Source organism: Ceratotherium simum, chromosome 10 (assembly GCF_057802395.1).
Source record: "Ceratotherium simum simum isolate JZ-2026a chromosome 10, ASM5780239v1, whole genome shotgun sequence".
Classification (NCBI taxonomy): domain Eukaryota; kingdom Metazoa; phylum Chordata; class Mammalia; order Perissodactyla; family Rhinocerotidae; genus Ceratotherium; species Ceratotherium simum.
The window spans coordinates 75,520,702-75,544,431 of NC_141909.1; the positions used below are offsets into that span (position 1 = coordinate 75,520,702).

At 34.1% G+C, this 23,730-nt stretch overlaps 1 protein-coding gene across 7 annotated transcripts in view; it reads right to left on the bottom strand.

Moving 5' to 3' along the window:
* Positions 1 to 23,730, bottom strand: part of PAN3 (poly(A) specific ribonuclease subunit PAN3) — a 135,569-nt gene that overhangs the window by 23,181 nt on the left and 88,658 nt on the right. For 4 of the 7 annotated variants that reach the window (XR_015553481.1, XM_014791238.2, XM_087436246.1 and 1 more), the window contains 7 exons: positions 12,670 to 12,917; positions 11,479 to 11,535; positions 9,866 to 9,970; positions 8,967 to 9,024; positions 2,078 to 2,239; positions 1,742 to 1,858; positions 1,553 to 1,654 (listed from right to left, as the gene is read on the bottom strand). Coding sequence is in view for 6 of the 7 variants with exons in the window: in XM_014791238.2 (XP_014646724.2) it covers positions 1,553 to 1,654; positions 1,742 to 1,858; positions 2,078 to 2,239; positions 8,967 to 9,024; positions 9,866 to 9,970; positions 11,479 to 11,535; positions 12,670 to 12,917 (849 nt within the window). In the remaining variant the exon portion in view is untranslated. The remainder of the gene's footprint in view (positions 1 to 1,552; positions 1,655 to 1,741; positions 1,859 to 2,077; positions 2,240 to 8,966; positions 9,025 to 9,865; positions 9,971 to 11,478; positions 11,536 to 12,669; positions 12,918 to 23,730) is intronic. The other 3 variants (XM_014791243.2, XM_004435288.3, XM_087436245.1) reach the window with 2 other exon arrangements.

Sequence of the window (23,730 nt, forward strand, 5' to 3'; positions counted from 1 at the left end):
TATAAACCAGTGGTTCTCAACAGGGGGCCAATTTTGCCCCTTAGGGGACATTAGACAATGTCTGGAGATATTTTTGGTGTTAAAACTGGGGAGGGGATTGCTACTGGCATCTAGTGGGTAGAGGACAGAGATGCTGCTAAACACCCTACAAGGCACAGGACGCCCCACAAAAATAATTACCCAGCACCAAGTGTCAACAGTGCTGAGGTTGAGAAACCCAGCTATAAATTAAAACCAACAGTCATTTCACAGGTGTTATTACTAAAATAAACTTGAATAACTACAGCTATATTCATCTATAGGAAAAGTTATACCACAACCCTTTCAACAAAATTATGTATGCGTCTACAGATGACACGGCAAACGAAAAAAAATGACCACACTATATGACCAGATTTTTAATGTGAAACAGCCATGTAACCACAGTTTTCTTCTTTCAACCGTCAGAAAGCAAAGTTACAAGTAAACAGAAGTAATATATTTTACCCATAATTAGAGTCCTTAAAGAAGTCACAATCCAAGATACATTATAATGTGGACTCAAATCTTTCTCCATATTTAATTTCTCTCAGTAAGTATTCAAAAAAATCTCTAAAAAATTAAAAACTATAGTAAAGAATGCAATGCTGCTTTCCTGCCCCCAAACAAGAAAATGATACACACATTTTCCTTCCCCAAATACATAAATTAATTAATAGACATCTCAAAATGGATTTACTTTTACTCTGAAACCACTTACCCTTTAACAAACATTTGTTAGAATGTAATTAAAATATTTTGGTTCTTTGCAATAATTGAACTATAAAACAATTCTTTAAGTAAATATTAGAAAGGGGCAAAAAAGGGAAATACTCTGTTTAGGTAAGTTACCTCAAAATTTATTTTGAAGACTAATTCCTTAAGTAACAGAAAATCCTACCTTTAAACAAAAGCATTTATTTAAGGAAATAATTTCATAAATGATATATAATCAACATTGGACTACGAAGGAATCATTAAATTATATTTGGAAAATATAAAAATTATGGGGAAAATACTTACAATAAATGAAAGATGCAATATAATATAAAAATGATAAGATAATAAAAAAAACAATGCAAAGGGAGACCAAACAAAACAAAACACTGAGACTGGAAAGAAATACACCAAGAGATTCATAATGGTTGTGCTTTGAGTGGTGAAGCTACAGGGATTATTTTTCAACTTACTGAATTTTCCAAATCATCTTTATTCAGAAAGCATTCTATTTTTTTAAAAAAAAAAAATTTTAAGAGGAAAAAACTTTTATCATATTCTCAGTTATTGAAATTTCAGATATCTACACGAGTCTTTCACAACCCATCTTCATCTCAGTCTATACACATAATACATTATTCCCTAATTTGTTACAGATTGACTCCATTTCTTCGAGATATTTCTTTTTAAAACGCAATAAGGTCTTTAGGCTTAATGATTACAGAGATAAATCCACATATATTTTAAAATACAAAACTACTCTTCTACAGAGGAAAGGCATTTGTCAAAATACAGCTTGCTTGCATCTGTTTCTTACCCCACTTTCGCTTTGTGAAATAGGCATCAGCATTAGGGTCATTGAAATGTCTGCTCATCATAGTTTCTCCTCCGGCATGGAAATCATATGCAAACACAAGAGCTTAAAATAAAACACAAACACTCATTACTGCAATCTGGCTTCAAATAATGAAGCCCACAAGCAGAAAGACAATTACAAATTACTCACAAGGCTCTGCAAATGCTTTAGTGGTAAATACTTCACGCAAGGTTACAATATTTGAGTGCTGAATTTTTTTCCACATATCGACCAACACCATGCACTTTGTGTTAACAAGACGAAAACCTGAAAAAGAAAAATTTTTCTACTAAACTGTAAATGACATCTCCCCGTAATTCCATCATAAACATGAAGAAAAAGCAGCTATGAGGTACTAATATCCAAATAAAATAATAAATTTATTTATTGTCCTTTAAGTTAATATATTAAATAACTTACATTCAGGAAGGTTTGAATTTAGCATCAATAATATGCTTCTAAAAGAAGATAATATATCTTCCTTACCATGTATCCTCCGAAGGCAATATGGCAGATCATCTTTGCTATTTACAGCTTTGTAGCAAGATGTAATATATCCAAAATTACTTGATTTCTGTATCCGGTTGGGTGGTGGCAGTGGTTCTAGAGGGAACAGGCTATGGTAGCTGTCAACTTCTGTAGGGACTGCTAGAGTAATTCATAAGAAGATGACTTTAACTTGCAGACAATTCATAAATCTCTCAGAGTAATAAAGAAGAAATCAAATCTAGTATAAACCACTGGTATTAAAACAAACTTTCGTATTCTATAACAGTGTCAACATTCATAACAATTCTATAAAACAAACTATTTTCACTATCAGTAAAAATAGGCATTATAAAACAACCAAAGAATAACTACATCTCATTTGCTCAAAAATATTTATCTTTTGTAGTACAACTTTTTTGTTTCTCAGCTTATCACAAACAATTTGTGTTATCACTTAGAGATATTAAACATTTTTGACTCCGATGTTGAATAAAAATCCAGGTAGGTTTTGTTTCTTTAAGCATTTTATTTTGTACAAAATACATTTAGACAATGGCATTAAGCATATGAATTGCTTTTTTTTTTTTTTTTTGGTGAGGAGGACTAGCCTTGAGCTAACATCCGATGCCAATCCTGCCCTTTTTCTTGATGAAGATTGGCCCTGGGCTAACATCCGTGCCCATCCTCCTCTACTCTGTATGGGACACTGCCACAGCATGGCTTAGCAAGCGGTGCATCGGTGCGCACCCGCGATCTGAACCTGTGAACCCCAGGCCGCTGCAGCAGAGCGCGTACACTTAACCGCTGCACCACTGGGCCGGCCCCATGAATTGCTTTTTAAAGCATAAAGAAATTCAAAACAACCTTAAATTTGAGTGTGTATATGTAACATGTCTGTGTGTATATATATGTATAAATATGGCAATCTGTATCAAAACTCTCAAACCATTCAGTAGAATAGCATAGTTTTAACCCCTAGCAAAATATAAAAGAAAAAAAACTACAACAATTTTACCACCATGCCTGCCATGTTCTTCAAAGAAAGAAAAATTATGTTTAAGGATCTATAATACATTGGGATTTGCTCATGATACTTTGATAGGCATTAAAAACTGTTTATCTTCACAGCATAGCTACCGACAGATGACTGGTGTGGTCCCGCGCCTGGGAACGGAACCCGGGTCACCAGAGTGGAGCATGCCAAACTTGTTAACCACTAGGCCATCAGGGCTGGCTCTCAATGTAACTTTCAAAACAAGGTCAAGTGGCAGGTACTACTGAAATAAAGGCAGTATAACGGAAGTATACACACACAAGTGAATACAGCTGTAACTTTTGCCCATTTATTATTTTTTTATTTGAATGATCAGTATAATAATTTCCACAAAGAAACAAATAATAAATAAATTTTGTTTCCTAGCTATTTCATAAGGAGCATTTAATAAGGGAAGTAATTAATTTCAAATTAGTAAAAATGTATTGAGTACCTACTACATATTAGTGAATCCATACTAACGAAATATGGGTTGCTATCAAGAGGCTTAAAGAAAAATAAATGATAGAGATCTACATAAAACATAATATAGTACAAGGCAAAGTAGCTATTAAAAAAGTACAACTGACCATGACACTGATCCTTAAACTTTAGCACCCTTCAGAATCACCTAGAGAGGCTTGTTAAAACACAGTTTGCTGGGCTCCATGCCCAGAGTTTTTGATTCAGTAGGTCTAAAGTAGGGCCCAAGAATTTACAATCCTAACAAGTTCCCAAGTGATAATAAAAAGATGCTGCTGGGTCAAGGGACCACACTTTGAGAATCACTACATATAGAAATACAGAGAAGGGAGCCATTCCCAAAGATATTATGAAAGATCTCACAGAAGATTTGGCATATTTACTACAAAATGAAGGATGAGACTGCTTTCAATGAGCTAAAACAAGTAGAAAGAGTGCTTCATGGTGAGGGAGTAAACAGAACAACAAGAAAAAAAACAGCTGAATGTGTACACTGTGTTCAGGATCGGTGAAACCTCACATGCCAGGAGAATAGTATATACCACAGCAAACGTGCCTAGTGGAGATAGAGGCATGCTGGGATTAGATCAGAGGGAAATTTAAAGGCCATACTCAAGACCTGAAATTTACTATGCTAAGCAGAGGTACTCATAGCATCAGTGTGATAAAGAGATTGAGCAATACAATCAATTAAAAATCTTATGCTCTTAACCTCTTTATCTCTCTGTCTACTTTCAAACAAGTCATGCTGAATTCTATACATTGCAGGAAAAAACCTGTGCTTCAGTGGAAAACTATGCATTACGTAAAGGATACCCCTCCAGTGTCTGACTCTGATTCTATGGAAGGAATTTCACACCCCTGTAAACTGTAGATAACTGATATCCCTGCAAAATAATTCTTGTCTACACACATGTATGTTCTGTTCTATCTGGTGGTGGTTCAAGTGACATACCCCACCCCTGCAGAAAAGCCAGTTCGCACATTCATTTCAGTATTCCTGATCTCTAATATGTCTTATGTGACTGGCTCCCTCATGACTTAAATAAAATCTTTAATAGGTGCTCATTTTTATATCTGTATATCATGATTTTAACTTTTGTCAGGAAGTCATCTTTTAACACTACATTTCCCAGTCTACCCTGAAATAATCATATATGGCCTAATATTCATGTTAAAAGCCAAAGGTTTCCAATAATACACAGCAATTCTCACTGTTGTTCTGCTATTCTGTTACCAGTTCAATTTAACAAATGCACAAAATTAAGTACGAATAAAGGGAAGAAAGGTGCCTCAATCACTGTTAGGCATCAAAAATCAAAGTAAAGAAAATCAACTTGCAAGATTATAGACAGAGCTGCATTTTTCAGTTTAGCCCCAGTTTTCAGTCTGGGGCTCAGTTCCACCAAATAATAAAAAATAATGATAAAAAAAGACAATTTTAGTTTCTTTCCCCTATTCAACCCTACTTCCCCTCAGAGAACACATACAATGATAGGTTGGCTCTAAGATATTCAATGTCTGAGATTCACTATGGTAAATCTACAGCAGTTTCTCAACCTCACTGACATACTGGACCGAATAATTTTTTGTTGTCAGGGACTATCCTGTGCATTGTAGGGTGTTTAGCAGCAACTCTGACCTCTACTTACTAGTAGCCAGTAGCACCTCGCTGCCAGTTATGACAATCAAAAATGTTCCAGACATTGCCAAATGACCCATGAGGGGTAAAATCGTTCCTAGTTAAGAACCACTGATCTAAAGGAAATAAACTATGATTTCACAGTTGAGAAGTACTAATTTGATGGAAGTATGAAGTATGGAATGGAAAAAGGAAAGAAAAAAGACAGCAAGACCAAAGATTAATAAATGAGTCAACATGAGACAAAGGCTAATAGTAAACATGAGACATGAAAAAGATCAGAGCCAGAGCAGTGACAGAAAAAACCATTTATCAAACCCTGTTTGAACACAGGTGCAGAGAATTGGATTAATCATAATCTTTAGTTTGTGACACTCAAATCACGGGTTCATGTCTATGCATGGCCTGCTTTTATTTAGTTAATTATTCTTAATAATGTAACAAGCATCTGCAAACTCAGCACACAAAACAAATGTTCAGACCTTGACTCTACCAACCTATAGCATATACAGTCATGCACCACATAACAATGTTTCAGTGGACGACAGACTGCAGTGGTCCCGTAAGTACCACACAGCCTAGGTGTGTAATAGGCTATACCATCTAGCTTTGTGTAAGCACACTCTATGATGTTCACACAAGAACGAAATCACCTAACAACACATTTCTCGGAACATAACTCTGTCGCTAAGCAACGCATGATTATACATGCATATACACATAGATTTACATAAATGTAAATACTTATATATAAATTTTAGTTAACTTTATAAAAAGGTATCATGCTATATACAGTCCCTTGCAACTTACTGGAGAACCTGTAGATCCCTATCCTAAGACTTTATACGGCCAGACTTTAAAATGGTGTCCTTATTTGTATTTCCTTAATCATCAGTGATGTTCAACATCTCTTCATATATTCATTGGTCATGTGAGCTTCCTCTTTCATGAAATCCCTATTCCTATCTTTTGGCCATTTTTCTATTGAGCCATGTAGGCTCTTACTGATTTGTGTTTATAATTTTATATTCTTTGTCAATTGTGTAAACTGCAAATATCTTCTTCCAAGTTTTTTCTAAATAAGATATTATAGGTATCTTTGGATTGTCTTAAATTTTAATTTAGTAAAATTTACCGTTATTTTCTTTAAGAGTCAACAATCTTTGTCTCTTGTATAGGAAATCTTTCTCTACTGAAATGTTAAATCTATTCATTTACATTTTATAGCAAAAGTTTTAAAGTTTCGTTTTACACATTTAAGTTCTTAATCTATTTGGAGTTGATTTTTGGATGTGGTTTGAAATAATGATCCAATTTTATCTTTCACCATAAAGAAAACCATTTTTTCCAATGCCTTCCTTTTCCCCACTGATATGCAACCTCTATCACAAAATGTGTCTGGACTCTCCCTAGTCTGTTCTATTAATCAATTTGTCTAACCTAGTGCCATTACCATACTTTTTTAGTTACTACAGACTCAAACCAAGCCTCCTCTCCCCTAATAAGACCAGATTCCTAATCACAATCTTCAAAGTGCCTTGGGTAGTCTTGGCCCTTGACTCTTTGATAAATTTTATCATCTACTATGAAAAGCTCTGTTATGCTGTAACATAATAAAGAAAAATACAGACCAAACCCTGATTAGATACTTGGAACTTTCAGCCCTATCTCCCAGTCTCTAGGGAGGGGAGAGGGGCTGGAGACTGAGTTAATTACCAATAGCCAACAATTTAATGAACCATGCCTACACAATGAAACTTCCATAAAAACTCCTAAACAGCAGGATTCAGAAAGCTTACAAGTTGGTGAACACACGGAGGTGCTGGGAGCGTGGCACACCCAGAGAGGGCATCCTTTACGATACAACCCAGAGTTGTGTCCTTTATGATAAACCAGTAATACTACATAAAGTGCTTTCCTCAGTTCTGTGAGTCATTCTAGCAAATTACCGAATCTGAGGAAGGTTGTGGAAACCTCCAAATTTGTAGTTGACCAGACAGAAGCGTGGGTAGCCTGGGCACAGCACTTCAGCTGGCATCTGAAGTGTGAGTAGTCTTGTGAGACTGAGCCCTTAACAATTAAACTGTTAGGACACAAATTAGGTGTCAGCAGTGTGTGAGTAAAAACAGTTCATATACTTTGACTGGAATTATATTGAATCTATAGGTCATTTTAGAAAAACTGACATCTTAATCATCATGTCTTCCTATTCATGAATATAGTACTTCACTCTATTTATTTAATACCTCTTAATAAATCTCCCACATTGAGATCTTACAAATCTTTTGTTGTATTCATTCCTAGGTACTGATATTCTGAAACCATTATAAATAGCATCTTCTCTTTTCATTACATTTTGAAGTTATTGCTACTGGTCTACAGAAATGCAACTGACGTATTAATCTTATATCTAGCTATTTCTTTTTTTGTGTGTGTGTGAGGAAGATCAGCCCTGAGCTAACCTCCATGCTAATCCTCCTCTTTTTGCTGAGGAAGACCGGCTCTGAGCTAACATCTATTGCCAATCCTCCTCCTTTTTTCCCCCCCCAAAGCCCCAGTAGATAGTTGTATGTCATAGTTGCACATCCTTCTAGTTGCTGTATGTGGGACGCGGCCTCAGCATGGCCGGAGAAGCGGTGCATCAGTGCGCGCCCAGGATCCAAACCCAGACCGCCAGCAGCGGAGCGCATGCACTTAACTGCTAAGCCATGGGGCCGGCCCTCTAGCTATTTCTTAAACTACATTATAACTTCAAATTATGTCTAATCTACAGTGTAAGATTTATAGGACATGATAGGTTTATTTTTGCCTTTCCAGTCTTTATGACTCCAATATATTTTTCTTTTATCCTGGCTAGGGCCTCAAATACAATGTTAAATAATTAAGGAAAAATCCAACCTGAACATTTCAAAGGTTATGAAAGATAAGTTTCCTGCCCATCTAAACTGGAAAAATCAGTCTTAAGACACAATAGCCAGACATATTCCTTTTAATTCTTTAGCAATCAAGAAGATGTAGAGTGGACTACACTGAATCCTTGATTACAACCAGGCACTGTGAGATTCTCTCTAAGGCAAATGTATTCCTACTGTATTATTTATAAATTTTTGCTAAATTATATCATATTTAATCTTGCTATGTACAGCATAAGCTAGGGAAAGAGATTTTAATGCTCTCTGAGAAACACTGCAGTAGTCAGAAAACTCGAGGTTTAAATCCTGACTCAGTCAGCCCTTTACTAGTCATTGGTCTTAAAGGCAAGTTACTTAACCTTCCTGTCAACTTCAGTTTTCTTCATGTGTAAAACGGAGATGACAATATTAGTATCTATGTCACAGAATTTTTGTGATAAAGAAAATAAGACATGTAAAGCATTTAATTAGTACACTGTCTGGTACCCTGTAGTCTCAAAAATAATAATGATAATTACCCTTAAGTACCTATAGTTCACCAAGTTTCAGAAAACAGTAATATTCTAGTGCATAGTGAGGTAAATCACCATGAATCACCATAAAACTATCTAATTTTTTTGATGAACCAGAATATTGTCACATGTAGAATAATGGAAATAAACTAGATGATCAGTGACATCTTGAAAGTCTTAAGTAGATTTCAAATAAATATAGTCATAAAATAGTAATTAGCTAGTTTAAGGCATAAAAACATGTAGGACTACATAAGGATTATAACACCCTTTAAAAGGAAGGAGGAATCAACTTCCATTTTACCTGGCATATCTGCTTGATCAATTTGAGCCATTGTTATTAAATGTCTGTTAATCAGCTCCTACGAAAAGAAAACAAGTATATTTACATCTAAACACAGCTTCTGAAATCTGGATTTTCTACTATACTGATAGCATAAGTATTAATATTTTTGGTATGTGCACTTTTTAATGTTATATCATGAAATAACATTTCTAATAATGGTTAAATGTCTAAATTGCAGTCCTAGAGAGACCTGCCCAAAATTAAGGTTGGGTTTAAGTAGTTGTGCTATAATGCAAAGCATATAACTAACTCTGTGGCTGAAAACTTAAGGTCTACTCTAAGCTCATCAACAATTCACTCTATGAACATTATACTGCTACTATTTACTTTTCTGAAACAAAAATATTTCTAAGAATCTAAGTGTAAAATGAAATTCTACATATCAAATAATATCTAGCTGTTTACCAAAAAGATAAACCTAAGTTATTTTGAAAACCTACTTTATAGAAAATATTGAGCTCTCTTAAAATGAGGTTTATTTCTGGGCCAAACTTCTTATTCCCAACCTACAGGTATAGATAAAAAGTTGTCTGAAGGTTAAAAGCCATTTAAATAATTTATTTATATACTTCAAAGAGATCTTTCAATGCACAGGATATGAAGTGCAGAAAGGTGGCCCATTTAAACAGCTATTCTATGTTTTATATCTTAACTCATAATTACTTGCAATTTTCTTGAAAAACAGATTCCTTTAAATAAATATACCAACTGGAACTCATAAATTCTAAATTTTATTTGCTTCAGTACAGCATATTTGATTAAATAATATGATCTGAAAAGAACTCTGTTCTTTCTCCAGTTCTTTGCTAAAGCACAACAGACATTAAGTATTTCCACTATGAATTCTGAAAGCATACCTGTCGGAGTTCATCAGCCATGAAGAAGGAAGGTGCATTTGCTTTTGGTTGCATATAAGCAACATGAGGTGCAGTTGGAGGATAAATATGATAGTTTGGAAATACCTAAAAAGGTACGGAGGGGGGAAATGTAATGAGGAATTTTTCTCAATTAATAAGCTTTACTGTTGTTTTGATAAAGTTTTAATCTTTAAATGAGTGCTAAATCATTACATTTGTTTTTCTTTTAGGAAGATTGGCCCTGAGCTAACATCTGTTGCCAATCTTCCTCTTTCTTCTCCCCAAAGCCCCAGTACCTAGTTGTTTATCCTAGTTGTAGGCCCTTCTAGTTCTTCTATGTGGGATACCATGTGAGCATGGCTTGATGACCGGTGAGTAGGTCTGCGCCCAGGATCCGAACCCAGCAAACCCTGGGCCGGTGAAGCAGAACGTGAGAACTTAACCACTGCACCACCAGGCGGGCCTCAATTGTTATGTTTTTAATCTTTAAATGACAGTGAATTAAACATCTCAGAGAACAGCTATTATCAGTATACTTTCTGAATAAATTCACTTAAAAAAATCTGATATTACAATAATCGATATAAAAAAATCTAATGAGAAAAAAACATTTCTTCAGATATAATAAAATTTATTATATCTACTTTCGCCTCTCCAATGAGAGGCGAAAGTAGCTCTTTGGAAAAAATCTTATACAAACAGTTGGTAAGTATTTTTTAAAGCAACTGGAAGAGAGGAAGAAAGCAGATATTAAAGGTGTTTGGGTACAGTCAGATAATGAAGTAACACTGCCCTGGCTACCCAAAGAACTGCCCACTTGAAAGGCTTTTTGTGGCCAACCTAAACAAAGTCTTATCTCTATACTTGATGAACACTTCCAACTGCAACAGGAAAGAGGACCAACTTACTCTGGGTCAGCAGTTTAAGTCAACAGAAGGGTGTAACAATATATTTACCTTCCAAGCAAACTACAACAAAGTTACTAAATCTGCTTCCAGCTTCTTATTTTTCATTCTTCCAGTTGGACTCTTCCCACCACCCTGCTTTCTTCATCTTTTTCCTCTGCCTCTCCTGCCCTACACTGGTCCATGACACAAAATGAAAGTACATTCTAAAATTTCTTTTGTTTTATTCTTTCATTTTAAAAGCTAAAACAAACGTATTTTTCTCTTTTAAAAATGAATTCAGCTGATTTCTGTTGCCCTCAGATGACTATTTTGCTCTGGATCTCAACCAGGAAGTGGTTTTGCAATACTTGTAAGGTTTCCTTTAACCTGTATCTGTAGGAGAATAATACCTCCTTTTTCTTGCCTTGGTTTCCTTACATCTGATAGCATACTTTGGCTTAACTACCTCAGGTTTACCATAAGCATATTTTTAAGAGTGGTTTGAAAGGTAAAAACATTATAAAAATGTGCCATATATAATATCTACAAAAACAGCTGAAACAGTTTTGTGACAAAAGAACCTCTTTATAAATTAAATTTTTTTCTACAAATGTAATAAAATAAAATATAATAAATGTAAATAATCATAAAATATAAGAAACCAAAAAAAATTTAAACATTAATGGAATTCTTACTTGAAAGAACCAAGGAAAGTCTCTACTCTACCTCAATTATTTGACCTTCTGTTCGGCAAGCTGTTCTGTGATAATTTTTGAAAGATCTCTGACCAAAAACAAAACAAAACAAAAAACTATTAGCTATTTTAATACTTTTTAAACAGCATTTTACATGATTTACAAGTATTTCTATAAATGTTTTCACATTTATTTCTCCTAAGGTGGTTAGGTATTATTATCCCCATTTACAATTGGGGAAACAGTCTCAGAGGTACTAAGATTCAAGAGTCACAAAACAATGGCAGAACTGGGACTCCTAAAAATTAAAAACAAAAAAGAAATCTGTTGTCTTTCCACTCAAATTGTCTTTTAGTAAACTATTAAATTCAATCAAAATAAATCATTAATTTAACTTGTGGGATCAAAATCTGCTTACTAAAATCCAAATATACTTTTCATCTAAGCCTTTCATCTATGATTATGTCAAATGTCTATAGTTTAGATCAGCTTTCATATTTTAAGGGAATTTGGCTTTCTTACTCATGAGCTCTTCATCTACTACTTATTTTTCTACAGTTAGAAAAATAATTTTTGAACATGGACAAAATAATGAAACAAAAAAGGTATAATTTATGGAACATGACAACACTTCCCATTCCCACCTCTCCCTTCCCCACACCCTCCTCTCCTGACAGTCCTTTGGTAGCTCTTTCCTCATCCATAATGAGGGCTCCCTAACCCTCCTCCCTCCTTAGCCGGTAACCCATACTGGAGGGCTCTTATCACTATGTGTCCTCCGCTATCCAGAAATCCAGCTATCGAATCACTGCCTCACCTGAGGCAAGAATTTATCAACAGTTTGCTTTCATTAACTACTCAAAAGAAACCATCTACTTTCTCTAACTTGTAAACTACCTATACTATAAACAAATGTCAGCAAACATCAACTCCAGCTAGCACAAGCACTAAGTAACCCCATGAGCAAAACATGCCATAGAATACTAAACTACAGTTTGAATGTAATCTAATTTCAGATTAAAATCAGATTTGTCCAAAACTAGAGTTATTATTAATGCAGAAACAGATTATTTTGAAAAGATATGAAGAGATTAGAATTTCATCTAAGTTAGAAAATTAAATACTCACTTTTTCATATCACAATAAAAAGATGCAATTAATCTCATTAATAAGAAGGAACTGTTATAAGAGTACTATCATTGTTCCTTTAATGCAGACATACCATTCCAGTCAAAGGTGCTGGAGTTGTGTCTGTGTAGAAGTAAGTCGTCCCACCGACAGTTTCCTTTTGGATCACCTGACCAGAAGATGGAGTCTGAGAAACAGGATTATTAACAGGTGTAGAGGCACTAGAAGGCACCATGTAATTTGCTGGATTTGGAGTGTGACTTCTTCTTCTGGGAGCAGGAGAAGTATGTGGAGTGATCTTGGGGGAATGAAGAGGGGAAGATCCAGCAGACAATGACATTCCTGAAGAAGATGTAAAAACGTTTCTTAATGGAGCAAAAATTGGTTTTAGAGAAAAAAATCTGGAAAATAAAATGCAAACATTCATTTGGAAGAAACATCATCTTTAGCAAATTCTTTAAGTGCAAAGATAAAAGAAGTTTATCTTGTTTTGTTTTAGAGAAAGCTCCAATTAAAGCAAATGTAAGGAAGTTTCTTTTTTTCAAGTATAGCCATTTCCAAATAAATTAGGAAATTTATTGCAAGAACAGTCTCCTCCATATCAAGGTTTACATGAGAAACTTCATAAATAATAAGAATCACCAATAATTTAATAAATTAGTTTCATGGAAAAATGAGAAATAACAAACATTGGGACTCTTTATAAAATTATGCCTTTTATAAAAGCCTTTCCTTTATAAAAGGCATAATTCCTTTTTTGTTAAGAATCATTTAAAACTATGGCTATTAACAACACAAATATCACATTCCCCTAAAATATTACAGTATTAAAAATCAAACTATTTAATGAGATTTACCAGATTTCTTTTGGCCAAATACAATTAACAGAATGGTTTGCAAAAGCAAAAAAAACTAAGTCTAGTCTTAGTTGAAATACATGGCAGCTTAAACATCATATTTTTTTAATCAAGCAGTATACTATTATGATGCCTTTTGTCTTTAATTCTCAATAGGCATACACTAAAACAACTGAAAATTTCTGCAGATGCATACTTTTTAAAATTAGGCCAACTGATACCACTATGTTCTAGTGAAAATTTTACCTAAACACAACTAGTAAGAAACCATTATATGCAGAGAATCCTCTATTATGAATCTATTGTGAAGAAAGGGAAAGGACAATTGTCTTTACCCTTCAGGAGATTCCGAGCTAGCTGAGAAAACAAGACCAGGTCACATGTAAATGACATAAAATGACTTACAAAAACACTCAAATATAAATATACTGCAAATTACATGCATAAATGCAGATGGATGCAAACTAATTAAAATCAGGTAGAGTTAATCAAAGGCTTAATGGAGGCGATCAGTTCTAAGCAGAGACTGAAAAGGGTCTCTAGAGCTACCATTACATTTCCTGAAAAAAATTAGCTTATCCAGAAACCATTTTGACTAAAACCCTTCACCTTTGAAGTAAGTCATCTCACATTCAAGAAAAAAGCGACAAAAATGCCTCTGGTCACAGAAATATGATTAAGAAGGATATGAATTTCAATTTCTAAGAATTCACAAAACACAAAATGTTTTTTGAAAACATGTAGGTGAACAAACATAAGGTGAGAACTGAGATAACACTTATCTTTACTCTGGATGGCTCTCTGCACTTTCTAAAGAGCTTTGACATAATTATTTCGTCTGATTTTCTGAGCAACTAAGTGGGGAGGTAGGTCACGTAGGTCAGGTTACAAGCACCAGAGTACAGATCAGAATTTAGACACAGGGAGGTTTTGTTACTTGGCCAAGGACATATGTGCAAAGTCAACAGCAAAACTAGGACTCAAACCCAAGTCTCCACTCCCCATTTAATAGTCCTACTGCTATAACACAATGTCTACCGCAGTGACATTAAAATAGACCAGGAATTCTCAAGAATGTCTTAAATGTATCTAAGAGAAAGTTTAAAAATCTAAAACCCCTTTAAAAAAAAAAAACATACATATAAGGAAGCCAAACTACTATGTTAAGATATAAGCCTAATTTTTAAAAAAACTGTTCCAGAGTTCTGTGTTTTCCCAACTCTATACTACACATTTAATTGCAGATTAATCCATACAGCAAAAATTGGGAAGATTATTAAACTATTTTCAAAGGATATATAACTCCCCACTTATTTAATATGAAATGCACTTAGATAGTTTTCCTAAAGCTAGTCTCTAAGCCTTCTCCAAGGTAAAACTGGCCAAGTCACCAAAGATGAGCAAATTTGTTTACTACCTTTAAATTAAGTAACAGCAACAAATATAGCTACCAATTCTTAAGCATTTTCCGTGTGTCAGGCCCTAATAAAAGTGCTTCACCTACACCACTCTACCTAATCCTCACAACAATCCTGTGAGGTAGGTATATCATATTCACCTCACAGAGAGGGAAACTAACTTAAAAATTTTTTTTAATTTATTGTAAAGACAAATATAGATTATTAAACAAAAGAACCAAGATTCAAATTCAGGTCTCTTTGATTCCAAAGCCTGTGCTCTTAGTCAATAGACTATATAGTTGTCTAATTCCTAAGTCTTATGCTAGAGAACTGAAAGGGGATCCATTACACTTAGTAGCATTAGTGTGACTACATAAGCTACACGGGGGCAGCATGGGGTAAAGAGAAAGATTCTGACACCAAACTAGGTATGTAAGTGAGACAAAAGGTAGAATCCCTATTTAAGGCTAAATACATGGAAAAAGATTACCAAAACAATCTGAGGTCAATTAAGAAGGGAATTTACGTTAGTAGAATTCACAAGATGTAAGTAATAAGCTTCCCCTTAAGAATTTTTAATTTTGTGGTTATTCTAATACAAAGCTGCAGCATTGAAATTTGAGTTCATATATCTGAACTGAGGCTGACTGGAGTTATTTAAAAACAATCAAAATAAAACATGTACAATAGTAAGTATCATCACCCATAAGGGTAACAGGGTATCTAAATTATATAGGAAGCTAAATATGAAATTAACCCCTAAATTACTCAAACATGAAATCTAGAAAGGCACAGCTTTGTGCCACCACAATATTCTAGAAACTAAGACTTGAGTAAAATATGCACCTATCTGCTTAGAGAGAGATTCTGTACTTGTATTGTGAAGACAATAACCACAACATACTTAATATTAACTGCCTACAGACAATACTAAATTATAAAGAGCCCAAAGGAGTAGAACCATACTACAGAAATGAGTAGTTAAAAATAAAGGTGAATTAAAATAAACAGATTCAATCTCATCTCTCTCACATGTAAATATTCCTTTATAAGTTCCATCTTTCCAACATATGGGGCGGGGGCAGGGGGGAGTGCTAATTGTGGTTATTATAACACCCTGCTATTAACTGGTACTCAATCACTAGAACACTTAAGCAAATATACTAACACATTGAGGATACCATAAGAGACAATCTAGAAGAATGAAAATTTGTATTTAAAAAAAGCTGAATTAGAAATATTTCATTTTTGGGCCGGCCCCGTGGCTTAGCGGTTAAGTGCCCGCGCTCCGCTGCTGGTGGCCAGGGTTCGGATCCCAGGCCCGCACCGATGCACCACTTCTCCGGCCATGCTGAGGCCGCATCCCATGTATAGCAACTAGAAGGATGTGCATCTGTGACATACAACTATCTACTGGGGCTTTGGGGGAAAAAATAAATAAAATTAAAAAAAAAAATTTCATTTTTGTATTTATTTTTCGTATTATTTTCTGTAATTTACTCTTAGAATGACATTTTACTGACATCATATATAATAATTGCACTATAATTTCTTATTAAGTAAATATGCAAACTGAGATATTTAAACCACGTGTGATAAATTGCTTTAGAACATTTAAAAAAATCCTTCTTAAAAGTTTCCACTTCAGGGCTGGCCCCATGGCTTAGAGGTTAAGTGCGCGCGCTCCGCTGCTGGCGGCCCGGGTTCGATCCCGGGTGTGCACCGACGCACTGCTTCTCTGGCCATGCTGAGGCCGCGTCCCACATACAGCAACTAGAAGCAAGTACAGCTATGACAAACAACTATCTACTGGGGCTTTGGGGGAAAATAAATAAATAAAATTATCAAAAAAAAAAAAAGTTTCCACTTCAAATAAAAGTGAGGAACAATACAGTAATGCCCACTGGAGGAATTAACAAGAATAATTAACAAAATAAAGAAATGAGATATAAAAAATTTCAAGGATAATTTATGGAGGCAAAAGTACCAGTGTTTTGGGATGACATGATTCAATACCTGAAAAATTTAAGAAAAGCAACAAAAAAGACTCTTGTAAATAATGACAGAATTCATTAAAGTAAATGGTTACAATACTAATATATACCAAATAAACAGCCTTCCTAAATGCAAACAACCAGTTAGGGCGATACTGTTTCTGGGAAATGAGAAACCGAACTAACACAGATATCCTTCCTCAACTCCCACCAATGTTATGAATACATAGAACTACCAGATAAAACACAATACCCACATTTAAAATATAGCTAAGATAAGGAAAAAAAAAAAAAAAAGAAAAACTCCAAGAGAAAGAAACTATGGCAGAACTTGAAATTAAGAAGTTACACTGTGGGAAGTTTGGAGAATCACAACATAGGCCAGACACAGTCTCTACGAGTTGAGGCTTTAATGCCCACATGAATACATAAAACATGGCCTTCAGCCCATAAAATGTGGAAAATGGAACCCAAATCCCAGTGCAAAGCCAGGACTCTGGAAAAAGCTACACCATCAGCAAATACAGGATGAGAAAATTTTACCTAACAGCCCACAGAGGCAAAGATAAACTTGTTTGTGGATGAGATATGGAGGAAAGGAAGGGGGTTGGGGTGGTGTCTTAAGAGAAATGGAATCCCCATGACAGTACCATGCATATATATAGGAGATAAAATTCCCAGTGATAAATTAACATAAAAATTGAATTGCACTGGCACTGGACACCTGGATGAAGCAAACACCAACTATTTTGATGAACACTTCTACAACCCAAACACACAGGATCTCTCCCCATAAAACAATCCCACTTAAAACAACTCCCAAAATGAGAATTAGTATGCACAATATACCTACGAATTAGTACCCTGAGAACAATGAATCACAGATAAAACACAACTAAATTGATTAAGGACATGAAAGAAGTGACAAACACCATGAAAAAACACGACATTTGTTCTTAAACAGAACAAATTAGACTCTTTAAGAGTGAAAAATATAATGATTAAAATTAAAGGGAAAAAAACTCAGCAGATGAGTTAAATAGCAAAGTAGACAAAATTAAAGAGAGAAAAAGTAAACTGGAGAAGGATCTGAGGAAATTAGCTAGAAATAAAACTTGGAAAATATGAAAGTGTTCGAAGAGACACAAAAGGTAGAATGAGAAGGCAAATTTCCAGGAGAAAAAAGAATATTGGAGAAACAATATTCAAAGAAAAGATTTGTGATTTTCAAAAACTAATTTATCATATAAATCCTTATTCAAGAAGTCCTGAGCAAGAGTTCTGAACAGAATAAGTAAAAATAAATACCTTTCAATCAATTAGGTAAAACTGTAGTATGTCAAAGATAAAGAAAGAAATCTACAAAGCTACCAGAAAGAGACAAACTACTGAAAAAAAGAACAATTACATTAACAGGAGACTGCATCAGCAACACTATACAAAGAAATAACATATTCAAAGTAAGGAGGGAAAATAATTGTCACCTTGAAGTTTATACACAAGTTACAAATAAGGAGAAAAATAAAGACATTTTTAGGGTTTGTTACTCACATCTCCTTGGTGAAAGAACAATTAAATGATCAACTTCGGTACAGAGAAGTCTCCTTCCCCAAAAGGCACAGAATATAAGAAAGTGTAGTTAAATGCATAAGTATTGACAATGAAAGAAGATCAATTAGTCTGAGACAGGATAAAGTCAAAGTGTAATTAAAAGTCTAGATAACTACAATATTGAAAAACGGCAGGAGGGAACAAAGTCATTCAAAAATCTTTGAATTAATATCTTTATCTCCTTCCTCTTCAAGAATTTCATACTTAGTAAAGCATGCATGGTAAAATTCTAGGGATGACCACTATATATAACATCCAACCTCTACCTCACACCTTATACAAAAGCTACCTCAAAATGGATCAAAAGCCTAAATGTAGGAGCTAAACTATAAAACTCTAAAAAGAAAACAAGCATAAACCTTCATGACCTTCGACTAAGCAATGGTTTCTTAAGATATGACACCTAAAGCACACATAACCAAAGGAAAAAAAAAATTAAATTGGACTTCATCAAAATTTAAAACTTTTTGTATTTCACAAGAAACTATCAAAAAAGTGAAAAACCAACCCAGAGAATGGGAGAAATTACTTACAAATCGTATATTCGATAAAGGTCTAGTATGTAGAATATACAAAGAACAACTCAATAATAAAAAGAAATAACCAAATTTAAAAACGGGCAAAGGATTTGAATAGACATTTTCCCAAAGAAGATAAAAAGAAGCTCAACATCTTTAGTCATTAGGGACATGCAAAATCAAAACCACAATAATATTACTTCATATCCACTAGAATGGCTATAATCAAAAACAAAAATAATAACAAGTGTTAGCGAGAAAATGGAGAAACTGAAATCCTCATACACTGCTGGTGGAAATGTAAAAAGATGCAGTCACTTTGGAAAACAGTTTGGTAGTTTCTCAAATTGTTAAACATAGAGTCACCATGTGACCCAGCAATTCCACTTCTAATCATGTTACCCAAGAGAATTGAAAACATATGTTCACATATAAATTTGTACATGAATGTTCATAGCACCATTATGCAAAATAGTCAAAAAGTGGGAAAAACCCAAATTCTATCAACTGATAAATGAGTAAACAAAATGTAATCTATCCATACAATGGAACATTATTCACCTGTAAAAAGAATATACCGATACGTGGTGTAACATGGATGAATTCTGAAAACATTATATTAAGTGAAAGAAGCTGGACACAAAAACGCCACATACTGTATGATTCTATTTATATTAAACGACCAGAACAAGCAAATCCATAACAACATAAAGTAGATTACTGGTTTCCAGGGACTGGGGAGAGGAAAAACGAGGAGTGACTACTAACAGGTAGGAAACTTCTTTTTGGGGTGATGAATATGTTGTAGAATTAGATAGCGATGATGGTTGCACAATTTTGTCAATATACTACAAACCACTAAATTGTATAATTTAAAAGGGTGAATTTTATGATATGCGAATTATATCTCAACAAAAAATAGTATCTAAATCATTGCTGGGGGTGAGGGGAGAAGGTTCAAGAAAAAAAAATCCAGTTATGTTAATTAGCAATAAAAAGATAAAATATCTAGGCATAAAGTTAACTAGAAATGTGCAGGACTTATATGAAGGTTAAAATTCTACTGACAGAAACAAAAGATAATTTGAACAAAAGAAAATAAATACCTGTACTTATTTGTTATAAAGATGTCAACTCTACCCTTAACTAATCTAAAAATATAAAGCTAGTTCAATAAAAATAACAATAGAATTTTTTTTAATTAGCCAAACCAATTATATCAATGTGGAAAAATAAACATTAAGAATAGCCAGGAAAATTATTAAAGAAAATCAAGTACAGAGGAAGAACAAAGAAAAAGAAAAGAACAAAAAAGTAAAAGGAAGAAAAAAATATGGTATAAGACCATGAGATATTAAAAAGTAATAAAAGCTATAGTAATAAAAACATTTGATAAAGGCTCACATGAATCACAGGTCATTGCAACAGAATAGGTACAAAACTTGACCTCAAATACATATGAAAAAATAAGTTTAAGATAAAGGTGGCATTTTGAGCCAGCCACGATGGCTTAGTGGTTCAAGTTCAGCGCTCACTGCTTCGGCGGCCTAGGTTCGCTTCCTGGTCGTGGAACCACACCACCCGTCTGTCAGCAGCCACGCTGTGGTGGCAGCTCACATAGAAGAACCAGAACAACTTACAACTAGGATATACAATCATGCACTGGGGCTTTGGGGAGGGAAAAAAAAAAGAGGAAGATTGGCAACAGATGTTAGCTCAGGGCGAATTTCCCTGCAAAAAAAAAATGATAAAGGTGGTATTTCAAACTTCAGGGTAGGAGATGGACAACAGTCAGATAAGACAACTTACTAGCCATCACTAAATGACAGAACAAATAGAGATATAAGCAAACAGATGGTTATTTAATAAAATAAATAAAAGCAACTCACTCATTCATTACACCCACATAAATTTCAGATAAATATTGAGAGTGAATATTTAAGAGTTTAAAATGAAAAGTATCTCAAAGAATGTTTTTAAAAATATAATGTTGTTATGAAGATACTAAATGAAAAGGTCAAAAAAGAAAATGTTAATTTAACTTCTTCAAAAAATAAATATTTCTGGGGCCAGCCCCGTGGCTTAGTGGTTAAGTGCGCGTGCTCCGATGCTGGCGGTCCGGGTTCGGATCCTGGGCACGCACCAACGCACCGCTTCTCTGGCCATGCTGAGGCCGCACCCCACATACAGCAACTAGAAGGATGTGCAGCTATGACATACAACTATTTACTGGGGCTTTGGGGGGAAAAAATAAATAAATAAAATCTTAAAAAATAAACAAACAAATAAATAAATATTTCTACGTGGCAAAAAAAGATATTTGCAACACTTAATAAAGGGCTAATCTGCTTAAAATATATATAGTTCTTAAAAATCATTAAGAAAATAAAAATCAACCAATAAAAAATGGACAAATTACACAACTAGCCAGTTAGAAAACAAAAATTAAATGCCTTCAACATAAAAGCATGCTCATATTCACTGATAATTAAAGAGAGGCAAATTAAAACCAGCATATCATTGGCCTCTTCTCAGACTGGCATAGATTTAAAAGTTTATTTAGACAATTATTAAAAGGGTGGGTGGCATATAAATACTGGCATACACTTTTGGTAGTGACTGTTACAATCTCTTTTGGAAGACAATTTGGCAATAGCAGTCAACTAAAGCTTTTCAATCGACATGATAACAGTAAACAATTCAAATGAAAAATAAAAGCTGTGAATTCCATAAAAGTGGATATTTTTGTTTTGCTCATCTTTGTGGCCCACAAGAGTCACTGAACAAACGCCTCATGAACAAATGTTAAGGTTACTTTTTAAATCCCTTCCAGGAAAAAACAAAAGTAATATCTTCTTTTCTTAGAGAAATTTTAAAAAGTTGTCCTCTCAGATACAAATATACCTGAGATGCCACAGTGAAGATCATTCTAAAAATGAAACCATTAGAAATATTTCTTTTAAAATCAGGAACAAGACAAAAATGTCCATTAGTCAACGCAAGAAAACAACAGAAAAAAGACTGCAAAGGAAGAGATAAAACTATTATTACTTGCAGGTAATTTTCCAAATATAAGAAACTATAAAATATTAGAAATAATAGAATTTATCAAAGTAACCAACATATAAAAGTCAACCACATATTTATACGCTAGAAATAATCAATTCAAAAAATTTTAAGTTTCAAAGACACTAATTATAATACTAACAAATACTACAAAGTGTCTCAGAATATCTACAAAATATATGTAAGACTTGAACACAGAAAATTATAAAAACTTCGTGGAAAGACATTAAAGACCTGGCAAAAAGAAAGAGAGAGAGAGCCCATGTTCATGGATAGGAAGACAATACCGGAATGATGGTGATTCTCTTCAATTTGTCTAAACATTCAATACAACTTCCCTGAAGACACCATGCTTCTTCATGTATCTACAAGTCTCCAAAGCTGCTTCCTCCTCTAGTACATTAATCAACAACCCTCTTTGCCAACACCAAATTCTTTAAACCTCATCCTCACAGTAAATTCCAATTCATCCTTCTGAAGAATTTTCTTACTCTATAAAAATTTTCTTGATACCCATATTTAAAAATTATTCTCATCATTTTGTACTTTATCTTTTGCTGTAAGTACCACACAATTCCAATTGTCTCTTTGTAGGGAAGAACTGTGCCTTAATCCTTTCTGTATTCCAAACTGTACATGGAATGGCACAGTGTCAGCACATAATAAATTTGTTGAAAAGAAAGAGATAGAGAGGTGAAAGTTTCCTCTTTTTGGTACCAATAATAAAGATGCTAAATACAGCAATAGCTATGATCAGGAAATGGAGAATGCCATCATCAGAATTACCTGAGTACAACAAAGAAGTTGGGAGAAAAGTAAATGTTCATGCTATTAAGTGTCATAGATGTCAGTTGTCACTATTTAAAAGCAAATGTGAAACAAGCCGTAAGCCACTGTGAAAGAGAGGAATTTTAAATAATTTGGGGTGAAACACATTCTTCAGACAGAGCAATCTGATTATTCTAGTACTACTCTTCCCAGGTAAATGTAGCCAAGGTAAACCAAAATTACACTAATGATTTTAACACAGTTCCAATAACCAAACTAAATCCCCAATAATAAATCGTCAGGTATGACTGACTACACTGAATAATTTAGATTAGAAATACAAACAAAATACATCTCATATTGAACAGATGAACTTGAAGACAAATAGAGGAAGCATTATCTTCTTAAGGACAGGACCAATGTCTGGGGTTTCATCCAACAGAAAATCATACTAAGGAATTTATATGATCATATCTAGGAATACAAAAAACGAAATTACTACTAAAAATACATTTCTTACTTTATTCATTTTTTTAACCAAGTTCCCCAATCGCCCCCCCAAAATAAAACAATGCAGTTATATTCCAAAAAACAGACACTTAAATTTATATTCCTAAATTCTAACACAGTCTTAAACATATTAAGAATCAATAAATTCTTTTCCTTGACTTTGCTGATGATTTAAAGGGTGGTAAAAGATCAAGTCCAAAGTTGAATTCAGAGCACCTTTCTCCCCCTACTTATTCTTTCAGTGCTTTGGAGACAAGATTTATTTCTTGGTCCATTTCTATCACTAGCTGTTCTTAGCAGAAAGATAAAGTGAGTTTAAGGTAAGTATTCAATTGTAATCATTTTAACAACTAAAAGTTCGGATATCATGGAGTTATTTGCAATTTGATGCAACCAGTCAAACAAATCCCCAAGATACTCTAGCTAACTAT